General features: G+C 35.1%; 1 protein-coding gene across 1 annotated transcript in view; it reads left to right on the top strand.

Annotated features, from left to right (window-relative positions):
* The window catches only part of DNAH6 (dynein axonemal heavy chain 6), a 303,480-nt gene that overhangs the window by 12,588 nt on the left and 270,218 nt on the right, over positions 1 to 20,674 (top strand). The window contains exons 4-8 of the mRNA XM_057301281.1: positions 1,237 to 1,499; positions 16,288 to 16,555; positions 19,332 to 19,466; positions 19,556 to 19,676; positions 20,352 to 20,481. Coding sequence (XP_057157264.1) covers positions 1,237 to 1,499; positions 16,288 to 16,555; positions 19,332 to 19,466; positions 19,556 to 19,676; positions 20,352 to 20,481 — 917 coding nt within the window. The remainder of the gene's footprint in view (positions 1 to 1,236; positions 1,500 to 16,287; positions 16,556 to 19,331; positions 19,467 to 19,555; positions 19,677 to 20,351; positions 20,482 to 20,674) is intronic.

Here is a 20,674-nt window from a genome sequence, read left to right as displayed (position 1 = left end):
AGTCAAAGACACACATTTTACCTTTTACGTTCAAAGATGTGTTTCCTTCAGCTCTGAACTTGCTAGGTGTTGTCAAACTGCTATTGGACAAAGTATATTTAATCAGAGTTGGGGTATAATGTTCCCTGTGAGTACAAATTTTCTGGAGAAGTTGTTCCACAGAGCTTGTAGTAATAAATCCCTGCAGAAATGGCAGCCTCTGCCAGCTATGTTAATAGGCAATAAAATACTCATGCGTATATTTACAATAGTTATTCAACAAAGCAGGTCTACTATGGTGACTCTTATCTTAAAGCCAGTTACTCCTATACTATCAGAGAGGCAAGGTGATGACCTTTGGAGTTAGTGTCAAATTTCTTCAAACACAGTGATTAACCTCCTCCATGGGAGGAACAGATATGGGTGATGCCACCCAAGTTTTTTGGGGGGTGCGAGTGGCACTGAGAGCACAGACAGTGAAGCCCAGAGACTAGAGCAAAGCTGGAGTGTGTGGGCATGGCACAGTGGGACTCAGCCTTGCTGCTCCAAGTGTAGTCCATGGTCAGCAGGATCCAAACCCCTGAAAGCAGGTTAGAAAGGCAGAATCTCAGGTTCCACCCTAGCTGTACTGAATCAAAATTTGCATTTTAGTAAGAAACTCTGGTAATTCATTGCACATTTAAAGTTTGAGAAGCACTGGTCTAAAAAACAGCCAATATTAGTTGATAAAATCAATGCTTCTCTAAGGCTATCGCATAGTGATTCCCAACACTCAATATAACCGCCCCTCATATTCACAAAGAAGTAAAGTTATTATGAGTTACAATAACAGCTGTCCAAGACTCCACTCACTGAAGAGCATCAAGGTGGTCAGAACAGAGGGGGAGGTTGGGAGGAGAGGTCCCAGAAAAGATAGCTGCAGAGTAACTAAGCAAGGAGGGAAGAGGGCTCCCATGGACATCAAAGACCTGGTAATATTTTGATGTAATAAACATTGAGTTAAAGGAGAGGAGAAGGCAATGGAAGCTGAAACTGGGACTGCTTTGTGGTAAAAGGATGCGTATCTGGATAGGGAGTACTGAGAAGGAATATGACTGCCTAACAATAGTTTGAAAATTTTCAGTGCCAAAATGCTTGCCTTTGAGCCCTAGACATCTCATGCAATATGGCAATTAGTCCTTGAAGGTAATATTTTGCTGCTCTTGTGTGTATGTGTGCAAAGACTCATTTTTTTTTTCAAAAATTGGCTTTGTTTAGATTCATCGGCCCTATGTTGAGGTGTTCTCTCCCTCTCCTCCTAAACTGCCACGTACTGGTATTGGAAAAAGAGGTCTCTTTGGGACTAGATCTTCAGCTTACCCTAAGTACACTTTTCACGACCGAGAAGAAGTTGTTAAAGCCAACATTCGTGATCCCTTGCAAATCATTAAAATAATACGTGAAAATGAACATCTTGGATTTCTTTATATGATCCCTGCAGTGCCAAGATCATCCATTGAATATGATACATATAATCTAAAGTGAGTTGTTTTTTATGATGCAATTTAACATAAAAATTACAAATAAGATTGCACATATTATTTATAATTGATTGGATATTAATAATAACAATATCAAATATAATTTTGGTTATCATTCAATGATAAATGAATCCTAATCACAACAATTTTGTATTTTTTCATTTATCTTCCCTTTATCTATTTAGAAACATTAACTATCTTACCTGCACTACTGAGCTTCTCATATATTTATGTAATGTTATACCATATATTTTTAATCAGTATTACAAATGTATTTTTGATACTTTATGATTACTGAGAAAAGAGGATGGCAACATATAAAAAGCAGATGATGCACGATTTGTTTTTCATGTTATTTCACCTTTGCTTTATAGAGTAGAAATAAGGATTTTTTAATAAAATGAGCTTGATAACTTAGGGTATTCATATAAATGAATAATATCCACACTCTTTCTGTGTGTTGTTGCCGCACATTTGTTGTTGATATAATTGGAAGTCACATAATTGTGAGTCTGCAAGTTGCTTTGAAGTTCAGCACAACAGATAATAGTAGGATTTAAAGATGATACTGGCTTTCCTCTGTTATTTAGTTGGGCTGACAGCAGTTCGTGAGACGGTCTTTTCTTGATGGTGATAATAGTTTAGCTTCACCACCAAATTCATTGAGCTACCTTCCCCATTCACGGCTCTCTTATTCTCCCTTATTCAGCACCATAGTTTCAACTGAGAAGGTGACACTGAGGGCAGCTCTCCTGCTGCAGAAAATGGGTAGAGAAGAAAAGCTTTTTAATCAAAATTTAAAATGACAGATGTGTTGTAAATCTTAAAGAGCTTAACAGCAGTGAACAATAACTTGTAGGAAGGACAGAAATGCTTATGAAAATGCAATCGTTCAGCAAAATTTATTGAGCATGATCTCTGTAGCAGGAACTGTTTTACGTGCTTGAGACACATTAGTAAACCATCCATATCAAAATTGTTGCCCTCATGGAACTGACATTTTAGCAGAGGATGGCAATAATAAACCATACATGAGTAAATTATGTAGAATACTAAAATGTGATAAGTATTGGAGGAAAAAAATAGAGGCAAAGAGGATTAGGAGTGCTGGGGAAGAGGTTGTGAATTAACTGGGGTGGTCAGAGTGGGCCTCATTGAGAAGCTGTCATTTGAACAAGGACTTGAAAGAGAATAAATGAATTATGTGGTGGTGCAGTTATGAGCATTCCAGGCAGCAGGAAAATGAATACAAACATCCTGAACTGGGAGCAGACCTGGCATGCTCAAAGGGCAAAGAGGAGGCTGGTGTGACTACAGTAGAGTGAACAAGAGATAAAGGATATATCGTGCAAGACCTTGTTGGCTACAACAATGGAGAACCATGGAAGGATTTTGGGCAGAAAAGTGTCACGATCTGATTTACATTTTTTAAGGAACCATTCTGGCTGCTGTGTGAAGAATAGGCTTTGAGGCAACAAGGGTTGAAACAGGAAGACAAATTGAAGGCCGTAGTTACTCAGGGGAGAAAGGGACTGGGGATGATGATGAAGTGGTAAGAAATAGGTCTGCTTCTGAAAACAATTTGAAGGTGAAGCCAACAGAATGTCTTTACAGACATTATGTAGGGTAGGCAACCAGAAAGGAGTACAGGATGAGTTTAATGATCCAGTTGTCTGAGCAAGAGGGGTAGAGTTGCTATTGACTGTGAACCCTGAAAATCTGAGACAGTTCTCAGTTAATTTAGAAAGCTTATTTTGCCAAGATCATGGAGGCACGCCCATGACACAGCCTCAGGAGGTCCTGATGATATGTGCCCAAGGTAGTACGGGCACAGCTTGGCTTTATACATTTTAGGGAGACACGAGACATCAATTAATATGTGTAAGATGTACATGGGTTCAGTCTGGAAAAGTGGGAAAACTCAAGGCCAAGATGGAAAAACTCAAAGCGAGGAGGGGGCTTCCAGGTCATAGGTAGATGAGAGACATTCCTTTGAGTTTCTGATTAGCCTTTCCAAATGAGGCAATGAGATATGCATTTATCCCAGTGAGCACAGGGGTCACTTTGAATAGAATGGGAGGCAGGTTTGCCATTAGCAGTTCCCAGCTTGACATTTACCTTTCGTTTAGTGATTTGGGGGCCCCAAGATTTATTTTCCTTTTACAACTGAGACATAGAAGACTGAATGGAGCAGAATCATCAGGGAAAAATACATGTTTGGGTTCGGATACATTAATTTTGGGATGTCAAAAGGAGAAGAGATGGTAGACGAAGGAGAATTGGGGTAAAAAAAGAGGATTTTTCCAACATGAGAGAATTCATTTTTTTAAGATGGAAGAATTAACATATAATGTAATTTAAAGCCCTTCAATTTAAAAAAACCCTTAATAATATTGTCATTCCTACCACTACTTTACTCGCTTGTATAGTTCTTTGTAAGTTTTTGGTGAAGAACTTGCAGATCTTAGGTGGAAACTGATGGAAAGTGGGTTATTTGGTGATTTTAAAACATAATTCTTGATTCATATGTGAAAATGTTTTCATAGTTTTCTCTTCAGGAAAAAAATAATCATCTAATAACCAAGATATCAAAGAGTACTATTTGTGATGTTCATTTTCCACTGTGAGAAGAGCTAGATTTTGCCCCATGTAGAACTGATTCTCATCTATTTACCAGCACAATATAAAGTATTGAAGAGGAGACTGAAAACTGCTTTTGTTCAGTTCTGGAGATTTATTTCTAGACTAATGAGCACTTCTACTAGGGAAATTGAGTTGATGTTTTATACTTTTTTGGACTCACAGAAGTGACGCTTAATAGTAATATGTAAGTTCTCATTTAAAAAGATATTTTGGAATCATGGTTTGTTATCATTATTGCAGTTTAGGGTTTGATGTTGAATTTTCCTCCCTAACTTGAACTCCAAATATCATAAACCTTGTGAGTAAAGACAATTATTTGGATGCTATGGAGTTGGCAGCAGCTAAACTGGAAGTTAAACATAGTATATACTGTGTCAACAAGATGAGGTCATGTTATTACCAAGCTCCTTTTAAAAGTAATGTGATAAAATAACTGTAAGGCTGTGAGTTTGCTGTTGAAGAATGTCTTCACTACCCAACAAATGTGGTGAAGCTGTGGAAGGATTTTTTTATAATCTTTCAATCTAGAGCAATAATCTGTCTCTCTGATAAGCCTATTGAATTTTTCCAGAAAAAATACGTGAGCAAAATGCAAAATAATGCTTCTCAGTATAGAACTGAATAAAGGTGAAATTGAGATCTAAACTATGGAAATCATTTAAAGTTGCACTTCTTATAGCAAAAAACTTTTAAAAATGATATGTCATGCTATTGATGAAGCACCTATGGCAAGGTATGCTTAGAGAGAAAATAGAATAAGTTATAAGTTATTCGCAAAATTCCCTTATTAACTAACTCTATGCACATCATTATAAAGTGTGCTGACTGGTATTTTGCTTTAATCACAAATGTGCAATGCAGATATCAGTGTTTGCTGTATATAGAGTACACGTATGAGAAAAATATGCTTGACAATTTTTTTTCCAATTATCACTAAAAACCTATAGAAGAGTTTTTTCATTTAGTTGTGAGCAGGGATTTAGACTGCAAAAGGCATGTAGGAATCAGTAGTGTCTGAGCACTTAGCTGTGTGTGCAGCAAGAAAGGCTTTGCCCTGCCCAGAGACAACATTCACATACAACAGTAAACCTCATTTTTTGACTTAGCATTGACAGAGAGTGAAAATTGTGGATCTCCTCAAATCAAGGATACTAACTGTGCACTTTTCCATGGTCATACAGTGAAATAACAAGTAAAAGATTTTATTTCGATCATGAAATATGCAGGAAATGAAGAGTAAGATTTAGAACATTTTGTGAAACTATTATTACTAATAAAGACCATTTCTATGATTTTAGGGGGCTTGCTCAAGGGTCATGTCTTAGAGATATGTTCAATATTTTGAGTAGACAGCGTTATCACTTTGGTGCCAAAATACTTTGAAGATAAGAATACAATATTGGAATTTTAGGCTGACTGAATTATAGTGTATATGGCGAATGTACCTTAGGACGGATTTGGCTCTTTCCAGCATCTTATGATTTTACTAGTTGGAGGAAAATAATTGTTCATGTATCAGTGGGCATATCTATCCAAAAATCATATTTAAACTCAAAAACCTGAGGAGATAACTTTTCAATCCAAATTTAACCAAAGAGCTGATAAGAATTTGTTTACTTCCATTTTCTAAATTGAAACACTCAGCCTTGCAGCTTTATAGCATAATGTACTTATTGGCTTACCATCTGATTCAGTGCTAAAAGCAGACTCCAGTGAAATGATCAAGAAATTCTGGATCCATAGATTGTCTAGAGGTCCAGAACTATGTGACAGAAGTTCTAGTTACATGGTCTCATTTCCAAAAACTAAGGTTGTTATTGAAGATCTTTTAATTTTTTTAAAAAATTACAATGGGGAAAAGGAGCTAGCTGTGTGTGAACCCTCATCTGTGGCTCACACTACCCATCATTCAGATGGCTAAAGAGAACCTTCTTATTAATTTTTTAAAATTATGACATATTTATTATTTTAAAATTTGCGATGAGACCTTCACAAAATTTACATAACACTGATGGTCTGAGTGAGTATCAAATGCCCAGTCAGTGGTTCCAGATGCTAAATGTTTAACACAGCTATAAGGCAAAGCTTCCCAAGGAGTGTACTGCAGCCAAGCAAGTGACTCCCAGTATGCCCTAGTTGTTTATGGTGGTAAAAACTTATTTTTTAAAAAAAAACACAATCGCTCAGAAATTTACCATGGGTGAAATTTTCTTTTTCTAATATTTGTATGGTTACCTTGTCAAACTTCCTGAATTCAGAAAATATTTCCGTGGGTAAGACTGTGTAGTCCCCTCTGCCAGAGAGCAGCTCTATAGTGGGAACACAACACAGCCTCTGCCACCTTCCTGTTGAACCATCCCACTGAGTTTGATTGTTACTGTAAACACTTCCTTTAGGTTTCTAAGACAAACTCAGTTTATCAGCAAAACTCTTTGTTTTATGTATGTGAGAAACACAAAGAAATCCTTGTTCAGTTTTTTTTAAATTTCATTTGCTCTTTTTTTGTGTGTTTTCCTTTTGACACAATATTAGGTGTTCCTAAAAAAATAAGCAACAAGATGTTTCTGATTATTTTTTCTATCCCTTCTTTCCTCTTTTCCTCTTGTTTGGTTTTTGATGTTACCAACTGGGAAAAATCTGAATTTTAATTGAATTTCATAATTAATTGTTTTTAAAACTTAAAAAATAATTTTTCAAAGCTTAATTTTCAAATTCAACTTGGAAATGTAATGTTTAAAATGGTTCTCATGATTTTTTAGACACTGTTGTGGGTTTGAACCTAAAGAAAGATTATTAAGTCAAATAGAATAACATATTAGATTTAGCATTAGAAATAACATTTCTTTATTAGAAAACATATTCTAATAAAATTATCTTGGTAAAGAGCACTGTAGGCTTTCGTAATTTTCAAAGGTCTTTTTGATCCTATATGAGTGTAATTAATGTTTTTTTTTAATTTTATAATTTTACTTCTTAAATTAATGAAACCTATATACCAATACTTTATATTTTCTTACCACATCCTTGAGTTTTTAAAAAATTTTAAATCATTTGCTGATACTAAGGTCTACAATTCTCTTGAATACTTTATGGTAATATGGATTTAATTTTGACAGTTATTTATCTTTTTGCTCATTTATAAGGAAAATTTTCTGTTAAAGCTAGGAAACTATCAGATCTATATGGCAAACACAGAAGTCAAAAGAGATGAGAAATTAGGCAGCATAATTAGGATTATCTCAAACTTAGATTTGTAAACTACAGTAATAGACCTGTCCTTTTGCCTAAATATCTTATTTGTATAAAAATGTTATCAAATTAATCAGTGGTGTCAAACAAGTTATTTCAACACCTTTTCAGAGATATCCACCCCACCCAGAAAAGGGTTTGAGCTTTTAAAAGCATTACAAGAACAAAATATGAAACAAATTTCTGTTTTTAGATTAGTATCAGATAAAGAAGCTCAAGAAGCTAGGAGTGCAAGAACACATAATATCTAACATCAGAATGAATCACTATTGTAGAATTGCGATTTTACCAGCTTGTGTGGAAGTTTTTTATACTACTTGGAACCAGAAAAGCAAAAAAAAAAAAAATCAGTAACATCATTAGTAGACCAACATATTAGATGATATAGATGATCATAATCCAAGACATTATTAAAGTTTTATTGCAATATTTAATTGCATATTGATGAATCTATAGACATTAGTAACTGCTAGACAACAGCACTATTTAGAGTCTCTGAGGTGAAATGTCTGGAAGAACTTTGTTTAGGAAGAAGAAAAAAGAACTCTCTGGGGATTAAATATTCAAGGCAAATGAGGTATTATGAAAATACTTCTTAAAAATGTTTGTTACAACCAAGGTTTACTCTGATAGCACTGGTATTCAAGTAATATGTTATTTGCAGAGGGACTTCCATATGTAAATGGTTTCCTAAAATTATGAATTACAAATTTAAAAATATTGTCAAAATGATGTCCATGATAAAATCCAAGCTATCAACCACATAACCATTTGTTTTTAGCTTTCTACAAAAAACTGAGAACAGAATACTATTTTTCGTTGTTTCATAGTTAAGTGCATTGGCAATCCAAAGGATGAGTTTTATCAAGAATTGGGAAGTATTTTGCAAATGATCCAACTTTGCAGATTTAGTAAAGGTTAGTTCTTAGTTACACACCTGGGTTACTTAATTGACATTTGACCACCCGAATAGCTTAACTGAAAAATTACGGCAGCTGCCAGGAAATATATTAACACTTACTGACAAAGATTAGGAATCGACAGCAAAAATTCAACTTGGGAAACATAATGTTTAAAATGGTTCTCATGATTTTTTAGACGCTGCTGTGGATTTGAACCTAAAGAAAGATTATTAAGTCAAATAGAATAACTTCTGTGTTTGAGAGAAATCTTCACCATTGTTTCTAAAATCATTACAAGAAATGTCAACACTGCATCAAAGAAAGACAAGTAACAACTGTTAGAGTTAAAGAGTGGTGGTACCTTTGGTGAATAATTTCAAGAGAACAAGGTATCCAAATTTTGACTAGTGGAAAAGGGAGTTTTCATCTGTCAGAGACAAAACAATAAATAAATCATCTTCTGCCATTTGCTGCCTGTTACTTTTACAAAGTTTCTTAGGAGTGGTGACTTCAAGAACTTGGACAGATCATTCATCATGTCTTGATTAGACATGATGTAGCTACTTCAAAAAAGTTATGGTCACAGCTGTGGTTGCTTATGAGCTAGACATAATTGGAAGTTTTATCAAATATTATATCCCTAATTTGGGATAATTATGTCCCAAATTAAAAATTATATAATCTCACATATTATGTGCATTGTGTTTTGTCATATTATATAAAGAAATTGTAATTAATGTCTTCACCAAGCCCCTGCAGTTTATATCAGTGTGCCTTATAAAATGTTATCATTGCATGGGTTTTATAACATTCAAAGTTTGAGAAGCATTGTGCTAGAGGATTGTAGAATGATTTTCTCCTGCATAAGAATCTGACCTTTGGCTAATCCTGCAACTGTGTACCCTCAATAACCTAAAAAACGTAAAATATTGATTGTTTATAGGCAACATTGCTTATGATAAAAATGACATCGATTAGTAAATTACAGCTGCATTAGGAGGAACTAAGAAATAATTATAAATACCTTATGGGCAATCATAGCTTTTGACTTCCCATAGTTCAGATTCTTTTTTTCTGAGCATGTGCCCTGTAGGAATGCTGAAATCTATGCTTATGGGGTTATTGCAAGAGATGTTGGCTCCTGTGAGTAATAAGGCTTTTAGGCCAGAGTGGCTTTCATATGCACTCAATGTGGATCTCATCTTTTTGCATCTGAGTTGACACCTAGGGAGAAGATAGCTCCCAGGTGGCTATTAGACTGCTGCAAGGACTCCAATGGGAAAGTAATGTCTGATGCTGCCCTGAAGGCAATAAGTGGTTCCGGGTTTTTCTGAGTAGATGGATGCCAAATAGAAGTATATGAAAGTCTTGTGAGTTTTAACATTTAGTTGTATCTAAGAAGACCCCTGGTGAGGCAATTTTTAAGTATTCCTTTTTCAGGTTGGTATAAAAGGACCCACTGTTGATATTAAAAAATTCTCTCCCTAGTAGATGATAGGTGTTTTTCATATCTATGTAACCCTTCACCTCACCATTATTTCAATTATATAAATTCACATTTTGCTGTTTTTTGTTTTGGCCATTGAAATATAAACTTGCTCACACTGATAAGGACCTGTGGGTGCTTTTATAAGGCATAGTGGGGTACTAAGTCTTTGCGATTTTAATGGGTGAGTACTGCAACATGATAGTATTAACACCAACTATAGTATATGCCAAATCTTGTTCTAAATGTTTTATATGTATTAGCTCATTTAATCTCCACAGCAACTCTTTAAGGTAGGTAGGATTGATATACCCATTTTACAAATGATGAAAGTCACAGAATTAAGTTCACATAGCTAGTGAGTCATGGAGCTGAGATTCAGATTATTTGGATTTTAGAACCCAAGATCTCATGCACGCCACTTAATATACTCATCCTCATAATGACAACTACTCCTGCATTTGTGTCACACACACTGTGTTAGGCATTGTGCCAAGTGCTTTCTGTACATTAGTCTTCTTTCTTCCTCATAAACATCCTATTAGAATGGCATTATATATAGTGGAAAGATAAGAAAATTGAGGTATAGATTAAAGACTTTTCTATTTGATATTGTTTTGTGATTTGCAGTAGGAAATTCAGAATAATGTCTGATGCTCCCATCTTTGAATTCTATGATTTCATTCTCTGTGCAATGTCAAGTTTAAAGCTATTAAAATCTAACAGATAGTTCAGATTGTATGGCGGAGCCTTCCCCCAAATCTGAGCATCTTTTGGGTCCACAGAATGCCATGAAACAGGACACCATGTCTCCTATACCTCAGTGTTTCCCAATGTGTCTTTCCAAGAACATTAGACCTAAATGATTCTCATTGATAGATGGTTAACAGATGTGTTCTGTGATCATGTAAATTTGAGAAACTTTGTTAAGTCAGTAGTTAGGATTAGGATTCCAATTAGAATCTTTGAAACACAGGTACATGACTTGGGATATTAGAACTATATCAACTTCTACTTTAAGCTTAGGACATGTTCCTTCTAAACAACTAATTTTGCTCTCTGGTTGTTTCTAAACTTGTTAAAAGTACTTTTTAGGCAGCTTTTAAAATCTCACACTAAAGCTCTTTTATCCTTTAAATTATATTACTATTTAGTGGCCAAGAACAGAAAACACAGATGCCAGCTTGAAACCTTCTGAAGTAGAGGCATTCTAGTTTATGTGTGAAGTTATAATTATTTTTTAAAAAACTTTAGAATGAGGTATATATATTATGCAATAAGGAACAGATCATTTTGAAGCCATATTATCAAAAAAACCTCACCAGGTTGTCTAACACAATGGCAGTTTTCTTAGGCTAACCTACAAAGAAATTTAAATCTATTAAGTCAAATTTGAGTCAGCAAGTGGAAACACTATGGGCCGTTTGGATTTTCATTTGGAATAATCAAAAACCCTCCTTCTGGTTAATCAAACCAGAAATAAAACAAGCATTTCTCTTCCCTGGTTTACATTAGATCTATTTTTTCCCAATACAGTTAGATCTAGACTCCAGATTGTCTCCCTACCCTTCCTTCAAACACATGCACACACAAACATACATGCACACACATCCTGGCACTGCTCTGGAGCTATGGTGATTTAGTGGATGATGGTTTCATTTCATACAAAAATCTGAAGAACCTAGAGCAGTAGCTCTTAGCCTTAGCTGCTCATTAGAATCACCCAGGCTCTACTTCCAGTTAATTATGATTTATCTGATCAGTCTGTGGTGGAGCCTGAGCAACAGCTTTTCTTTAAAACTTACCAGTTGATTCTAAGATTCAATCAGAGTTATGCATCATGGACCTACAGCAGCATTTCTCAAGCCCTAAAAGACTTGCTAAAACACAGATGGTTAAACCCCTAGATGATTTAACAGGCCTAGGGTGGAGCCCGAGAATGTGCAATTCCCACATTGTGCTCATGCTGCTCTTCCAAGGACCATACATTGAGAAACATTGACCATAGAGCACTCTCCTGGTGATGAAACTTGGAAGTTTCCTCTTAGTTTTGCTTTTGTTTAATTTTCCAGCTAAAAAAAGAGTTCTTTACCAGATATTTTGCCATCTTTGGTTAATCAAACCAGAAGTAAAGCAAGCACTTCTCTTCCCCAGGTTAGGTTAGATCTAGTCTCATATTGAGTCATGGCAAGGACCATCATCAAACAGATTGAGGTTGATAAATGCAGAACTCAGGAAGTGGCCTATTTCTTCCCAGGCACTTGCTTGCTTACCTTTATTCAATGAATACACCCAAATCATAATACTTTAAAACCATGTAATAATGAAAATAGACAACTTAGAGTTGTATAGGGCCACAAGAGCTTATCTAATTCAGCCTTAAAGCAGGTAAGGAATAACTCTCTTTCTTGTAGATATCAGAAATTTGAAAGAAGCAGGAGGTAACAGGGAACAAAGACAGATGTATGCATTCAAGCATGGCCTAAAATGAATATGATGAAGAAATCAGCCTGATTGAAGAGGATGATTTGTGTTGACAGAGAAGGAACTAATGTGAAACAGGAAGAGAGTGCCACAAATACCTGGGAGAATAACTTGGATTTAATGACAGGAGCAATAAGAGGCTATTCAAGGTTCTTGAGCACAACAGTCACATGAGGCAAACTATGTTTCTGCAATATTAGTCTGGTAGATTGGTTTAAGGGTGAATAGAAGCATTTTCAATCACTGCAGTGTATAACAGATTGAACTGCTATTTGAAATAACATCACATTGAGGTTTTATTGTTTTGGAAGTCAATGAATTGATTTCAGGAGGAGAAAAAATTTTTTAAACCCCAGAGGGGTTCTAAGCCCCAAAATAGGTTCACTTTGAGTTATATCTGAAATGACTAATAATAATAGGACAATGATTGACCTACCACAAGGGCCCCAAAATTCTCTCAGTTCATGTGGTTATCTCAAATGGGACACACATACTTTTAGAAGTTAATAGAAGTCTTGAAGTCTAAGTTTCATTTAAGATGGATACAGACAGGTTCTACTGTAAAATAATTTGACAAGGGACCCCTTGATCTTCATTGAACAGCAAGAAAGCACTACATATATTTTTTGCAAGTATGAGACAGTACAGCATAGTTAAATATAATTTTATTTGAGACTTCCATCTCAATCTAATGAGTTAACTATCCAAGGATCTCTAGTTAACTAGATCCTAAAGTCATCTTCTTTATCTGAAATGTAGGAATTTTATAACACAGCAGTTGAATTTTTAAAAAGTTTTCTTTTTGTTTCTTAAAGGAAGCCTACTTTTTCTGATTATCTCCTCAAAGAAAGGCCTTAGTGGAACAAACATCCAAAACCACTCTCTAGGAGGCAGCTGAAGTTTGATCCTGAGTGCTAAGAAATGCCGAGGGAGCAGTCATCATCATAGGAGTCGTGGTTCAACTCCTGAAATGGATAAACACTTGGAGGCAGAGCATGTAGAGCAAAACACACCAGTCCAAGGAGTAGATCTGGGGGATGACCTCTCAGTAATGAACTGGAAAGTCTAAGAATAGGATTACAGAGAAATGTACATACACTGTCTTTTAAGCAAATCTTTTCCTCACCCTGCAGCCCCTTCTACCTACCGACTGGATTGGGCTTGAGGGAAGTCCTGTTGATCTTTGGAAAAATAATTCCATTAAAGTAGCAGGAAACAAAACCGTTTTTCTGGAACTCTAAGAAGGAATGGATAAGGTGGATGTGGCCATTGACACACACCATTATAAAGGAAACTTAAAAGAAGAAGAAAAGTGTGGGATTTTAGTTAAGTAGGTGGCAGGGTCAAGAAAAGATTTTCTATGTGCTAAAGGGACATTCTGCACACTTTTAGATGTGGAGGAAAAGAAACCAAAAAACTAGGGAGAGTTAGAGAAAAGTGAGGTGAAACCTCTCCATCTCCATTTGGAGGAAAGCATGAGAGAAACAATCAGGGGGAAAAAACATGTGTTGAACTTCAAGTGAAGATGTGAGAGGGAGCTTCCCTTGTCTTCACATTTTTTTTGTTATTTGCTTTGAAATAAAGTTTGGTGGTTGACAAACATTATTGTGTATCGCAATCACCCAGGCATCTCACTATCCTTGAGTCTTGGAATACATAAAGATTCTGATTCTGCGATGGACTCAGAAATCTAGATTCTTAATAAGCACCCCGGATGATTTTGATGCTGATGATCCAACCTTTGAAAGGGTTCTCGTGTGTTCAGTTGTTCAATGAACAGTACAGATGTGTAAAGAAGGAAAAGACTTGGGGGCTTGATAATGAGGTTCTGCGATAAGAAGAGAAATACAAATAAAAGGAATTCCTAAGTGGCACTGAGCACCAAGTTAGAATTCAACATCATGGACCACAGCTACCATCTTCTAGAAGGGCCATCAGTAGCAGATAGATCACACAGAGCAAGTTTTCCAGACATGCACCAGGGTCGTGGTCAGCAATTTGTTCTTGTTTTTAGGTTGTTTTGATGCCTGATGTTAATGAAACATCTGAAGTTTATTATAATTTCAGTGGCAAATTGAAGTTTTACATTTGAGAGAGAATCACCCCAAGAATACCCTAATTATATCTTTAGCTATTGACAACGAGAAAAGGAAAGACATGTAAAATGTATTCCATATTCCTCACCAGCCCTGTGCAATACCTGGCATTTTTCCAGACATTTCTGGGGTGAGTTAATTAGAACACAGACAAAAAGTCAGATAGTGGTATCAGGTCAAAGCCGAGCAGGCTGAAGCTTTTCCGTGGCAGCCCTGAAGTTGGAGGGACTATTCCTCTCCCACTTCGCACAGCACCATCAGCCCCCCACATCTCCTTGCAGGCTCACATGAACAGCTGTTGGTTTGGGTTTGCTTTCGTTCTGGTCCCGTGTGCCATAATTTTAAAAATATTTTTGTTACTCAGTTTTATTAAAATGAAAATAGAAATTAAAAACTAAAAATGATTTATACCAGTGGTTCTTAACTTTTTTTAACAGACCCAAAACATAGAATTTTGTTCCAATGTCTTAAAAACTTATCATACATATATACATGAATTTTCCATACAACATTTTCAGGGATTTCACAAATAACTTGAAGGCTGTGTTAAAGGGCTGTGGCCCGGACGTGGTGGCTCACGCTTGTAATCCCAACACTTTGGGAGTCTGAGGCAGGGAGATCACTTGAGGTTAGCAGTTCGAGACCAGCCTAGTCAACATGGTGAAACCCTATCTCTACTAAAAATAGAAAAATTTGCCGGGCATAGTGGCGGGTGCCTGTAGTCCCACTTACTCCAGAGGCTGAGGCAGGAGAATCTCTTGAACCCGGGAGGCGGAGGTTGCAGTGAGCCAAGTTTGCACGGCTGCATTCCATCCTGGGCAACAGAGCGAGACTCCATCTCAAAGATAATCATCATAATAGTAGTAGTAGTAATAATAAAATAAAATAAAGGACCATGGACTCCAGGTTCAGAATGTAGAGCCAAGGACTGAAAGACGTGGAAAATAGCTGATTTTCACTGGAGTGTTCCTAATTTCTGCCTAGTACATGTAAGTTTTGCATAGTTTTAACATAGAAACAATTTAAGGCTTTGTTTTTGCCCTTAACCTTTATCTTGTTTTACTAAGCTCTCCTAACAGAGAGAAACATTTTAGAAAAATGTTATTTTCCTAAATTCCTAAATATATTTCAATAAGGTGCTATATCATATTTCACACTCGTTCTATTACTGAATATTTCTTGCATTCAATATTTCAGCATTATAGCTAAAATTACAGAGAATATCGTTTTGCTGTAGGAAAAATTTTATTTTAAGCAGTTTTAGAGAATCGGCCCTATTTTCATTGCTTCATTTCTTTCTCCTGTCCTTTCTTCTGTTTTTACTCTGTTCTTGCTTCTTTTCTTTACTTGATCAGTTTTCTGTTAATCATACAGTTGAAGAATGTCCATGACAACAGTTGAAAGAGAGATATTATGAACTAAACAATTTATCAATAATAAATATTTTGTTGGTGATAAATTGGGCATATAATATTGGTCTTGATTCTTATCTCACCTAATTAATGTTTCCTTTTATCTTTCTCATAATTCTGTCATGACTTAATAGTGCAAAATTCTTTTATGCTATTAATATTGAATAGTTTCTGAAGAGTTAATAATAGATCAAAACTTAGCTCCAGATAGTTTTAATGTAGAACTATTAAATTTTATTAATTTATAGTCAATTCATTTTAATGTAAAAATCATGTAACTGAAATCATCAAGCCAATATTGCCACAGTTGTGAAATCTTTATAATAAGCACAACTTGTTTAACTCATTTTCTTGAGTAATGTATTTAATGTGAAAGTAGTTGGTTAGAATTTTTTAACTTTAAATAATATTTGCTTTCCAGAAATGTTTTATCTCTGTAGAATAAAAAAGCAATGCAATTGCTTCATTTTGTATTGAATACTTTATTTATTAGTCCCAATTTTTATTTGTTTATAGAGTTGTAAGTTATGAGAACATCAATAAAAATGACTACTATACTATTAGCCAAAGGGCAGTAACACACATTCATAATGAAGACATTGAATTTATCGAAATTGATCGATGGGAACAGGAATATCTATATCACAGAGAACTCACTAAGATTCCCATATTTTCACTGTTCCGGAAATGGAAGGCTTTTAGTGTATGGAGGAAGAATGTCCGCTCCAAGAAAATCACTGGATGTCAAAAATCTCTACAAAAAAATTTGTTCATTGTTAATCCTGTATGTATTTATCATTTATATTTTAAAATAATTACTTACAAAAAAAGAAAGTGTGAATCTATTATAGCTGTTGGTATAGACTGTTCTTGAAATCAAATATTTTATATTCTTAAGAGAATTCCCAGTTTTCATCCTGTCTTGTCATTTAGGAGTCTAGCAATCTAGGGGTGTTTCTACATTTTAACTAGGGTTGCAAAATGCAAAAGTATAAGAAGAGAGTTGCACAGGTCCCTTTTGATTAGAAGTCACCTCCGAGTTTTTGGATTTGTGATCCCCTTTGTTGTTGATTAGGAAAGTTATATGTCATTTTGAGCAGAGTAGGCTGGTAGCCTCTATTACCTCCCCTCATCTTTGAGACACTCTAGATTTTAGAGTCCAAAATAAGTCAGGGCCTTGTTTTCATGGGTCAGTACCTCCTAATATATCATATATTTCCTTTACAATGGAGTCATACAGTAGGAAAATTTTTAATATTTACTTTGGACAATGGGATGATCATGAAAACAAAACTGTGAAAAAGTGTGTGACCATATTTATAATTTCTATCTATTGAATTTCAACTTGCATTAGAAGTTTCCTACTTGGCCCCTAGGAATAAACTGCAATCATCATTACCGTCACACTCAGAGTTCTGGTCCTCAGCTGTCTTATTTCTATGACACTATCTCAAGTTTGCTTTTTACTAGTCATTTCCTTCACTTTGCATATGATAATATGAAAGACTGTTATCAACATGCCAGTCACACAATAGGGAAACATTCAAGGTCTCTGGCTAACATAAATATTAGTACAAGACAAATATATAAGAGGGACTATCTCAAGTCATCCATTCCATTGTGCATTCTGAGTTGTGAAAAAATATTCCAGTCCTTCTTGACATGAAACTCAAATTTCATTAAGGATCCATCAGTCATTTGAAGTTATTTTACCATCTTTCATCTTTTACCATGTCTTGAACACTACATATATCATACATTTGTTGCTAGGTATGTAAAATAGTTCATTCTTGATTTGTCTTTGAAATTACTTCTATCAGTCCTCGAGGCATGTTCTCTTATTTTATGTGCTGAGAGTTTTCATTCTGTGTCCATCATTCATACCAGTGGTGTTTCGGCCTTTATAGTATCTTCTCTTAAATTTAGTCCCAGCAGACTAGAAAGCTCTCATCCTTTTAAGCAAGGATTGGCCTAAATAACAGACTCATTGCAGTCGTTTAAATATGTATTAAATGCTATAATCACCCACACACTTACCACTAGTCTTATATTTATAATTAGTTAACTAGGGCTGATTCCCCTAGACAAGGTTGAAGGGAGGCATACGAGTTGTCCTTGTTTTCTTTTTATGATTTTTTAAAAAATAACCAATTTTGTTGGCACCTGTGCCTATGTCATTCCCTTATAACAGTTTTGATATATAATTTACATACCATACAATTCACACATCTGAAGTACACAATTCAATTATTTTTAGTATATTCACAGAATTGATCAACCATTACCACAGTCAATTTTAGAATATATGCATCACTCCAAAGAAAACCTCATTACCCATTAGTGGTCACTCTCTATTTCTTTCTGACCTACCTGTCCCTTCCCCCAACTATAGGCAACCACTAATCTACTTTCTATCTCCATAGACTGGCCTGTTCTGTACATTTCACATACATGGAATCATACAATACACTTGGCTCTCAGTGTCTTGGGGAACTGGTTCCAGGACCACCCCAGCAAATACCAAAATCCACGGATGCTCAAGTCCCTTATATAAAATGGCACAGTATTTGCATATAACCTACAAAAATCCTCCTATATACTTTGTCATCTCTAAATTACTTTTAATACCTAATACAATGTAAATGCTATGTAAATAGTTGTTATACTATATTGTTTAGAAAATAATGACCCAAAAAGTCTATTCATCTTTAATTAATATGGACACAAGCATTGTAGACCCTACTAAATTTTTAATCTACAGTTGGTTGAATCCATGACTCTGGAACCCGAGGATACAGAAGGACTGTATGTGGTCCTTTATGACTGACTTTTGTTTATTCAACTAATGTTTTCAAGGTTCTTCTTCTATGTTGTAGCATAGCATTTTTAAAAGTTGGCAAATTATGTTGGATATGCCTATTTTATTTGTCCATCTATTGATGGATATTTGGATTGCTTCCACTTTTTATCTATTATGAATAATGCTGCTATGAGCATGCATGTACAAGTTTTTGTCTAGACATGTGTTTTCATTTTTCTTTGGCACATACCTAGGAGTGGAATTGCTGGGTCATTGGCAACTTTACGTTTAACCTTTTGAGAAAACATGAAGCAGTTTTCCAAAGCAACTTGTTACCCAATAACAATTTAATGTTAAATTTGGCTTTCTTCTGTGTCCCAGCCTCTTAAATTAATAGATGGGCCTTTCCATTATCATTATGACCGGACATTGTAAAGTACTTAAGATAACACCCAGTTTTCTATTACTTGCCCTCAGTTCCTTAAATCACTTGCCTTATTCCTTAAATAGCTGGAAGACATGTATGTGTTTTCAAAATCAAAAGAAAGGAATTCAGACAAATTATATCTGATAATTCAAGGAATACTTTTAGAAAAAAGTTATAGAAGTGATCTTTTAACATATGCATTTTGTAGTTGTAGCAAAAGTTAACACACAGAGGTGTTTATTATCCTTAATAACTATTCTTGCTTTTTGAATGTTTTATACTTTTAAAATACAGAATATTTTTACTAAATAATAAATTCCTATTTTCATTCAGCATTTGCGACCAGCTCTTCTTAAAATAAATGAATTGTGTTATCATTTGAGTTTTATGGGACTTTGTTATATTGAAAAGTGTCACACCTACACCCTGCAGGAATTTAAGGCCGCACAAGTCATACGGCTAGCAGAGGTAACAAATTTTGTTTATAAGAATCAAAGCTTTTTTCCCTATTTTTGATACTTCAGTATCACTAACTGTACATATTCAACAATATCTAGGTGACAGAACGCCTAGGAGAATTTCGAAATGAGGCAAAATATGTAGTCAGGAGGGCTTGTCGATTTGCTTTGCGTGCTGCAGGATTTGTTCCTGATGACTGTGCATTTGGACCTTTTGAGGGTATGAAGGGGAAAGAACCTCAATATATCAGAAGTGGTGGCTTTCTAAAATTTCAGCCCTTTTTTATTTGACTTTTCTTAAGTTTAAATAATGATTCTATGTTTGAATTGTTCCAAACATTTGATGGATATTATAAATTTATTGTATTTTGTGGAAGGGAGGGAAATAGAAAATACTGCATGTTTCTCCCATTACTCCTGTTTGTATATAGTATTTCTAAACTGGATACAGAATCTTGATTAATAAGCACTTTAGAGTGGACTCAGCATCTCTCTGCTTAAAGATATGTCCAGCCTACTAGCACAGACAATAGGTTTGTTAAAATTAAGGAACTGGATTGACCTTAGGATTGACTGAGTTAGCATGTACTATAAAGGTTGACTAAATTGTAGGTAGAAAAGGAGGGTAAAGGTGTTCCTAGGAAAGAGGTAGCATAATATACAGATCAAATCCTGTTAATGAGAATGTCAGTAAACTATCTATAATTTTGTTGAATTGAAATCCTTTGATGTAAACTTATTTTGGATAATTGGGCTGTTTTTCAGGTTTGAAATGCTTCGTGTACCAAAATATTTTGTTGTTTTTGAATTTTATTTATCTTTTCTTTGAATCATATTGAAAGAGATGGAACTTTTACACAAGTACACTTGTTGTTGTGCCTTCTGTTATTCTTAGATTATCATAAAGTGCAGAGAAGTGGAAGTTTCATTAATACACCACATGAGTTGCCCACTTATGGAGACTCTGAGAAAATGACATATACAGAACAGGCCAGCAAAAGGCATTATTGCATGAGGCTGACGTGGTAAGATTATTCTCATTTTCAAGAAAAATTGTAGTACCCATCTTAAGCTGCATTAAAAATTAAACCCCAGAAAGTGATGACTATGTTAATTTGCATAACTGGAGTAATCATATCACTATGTATATCAAAGCATCATGTTGTATACCTTAAGTACACACAATAAAAAATTAAAATGAAAAGTTGAATCTTTTCT

The sequence above is a fragment of the Pan paniscus genome, chromosome 12 (genome assembly GCF_029289425.2).
Source record: "Pan paniscus chromosome 12, NHGRI_mPanPan1-v2.0_pri, whole genome shotgun sequence".
Taxonomy (NCBI): Eukaryota; Metazoa; Chordata; class Mammalia; order Primates; family Hominidae; genus Pan; species Pan paniscus.
Note: the sequence above shows the minus strand (reverse complement) of the source record. Positions and strands in the feature narration are given on the sequence as shown.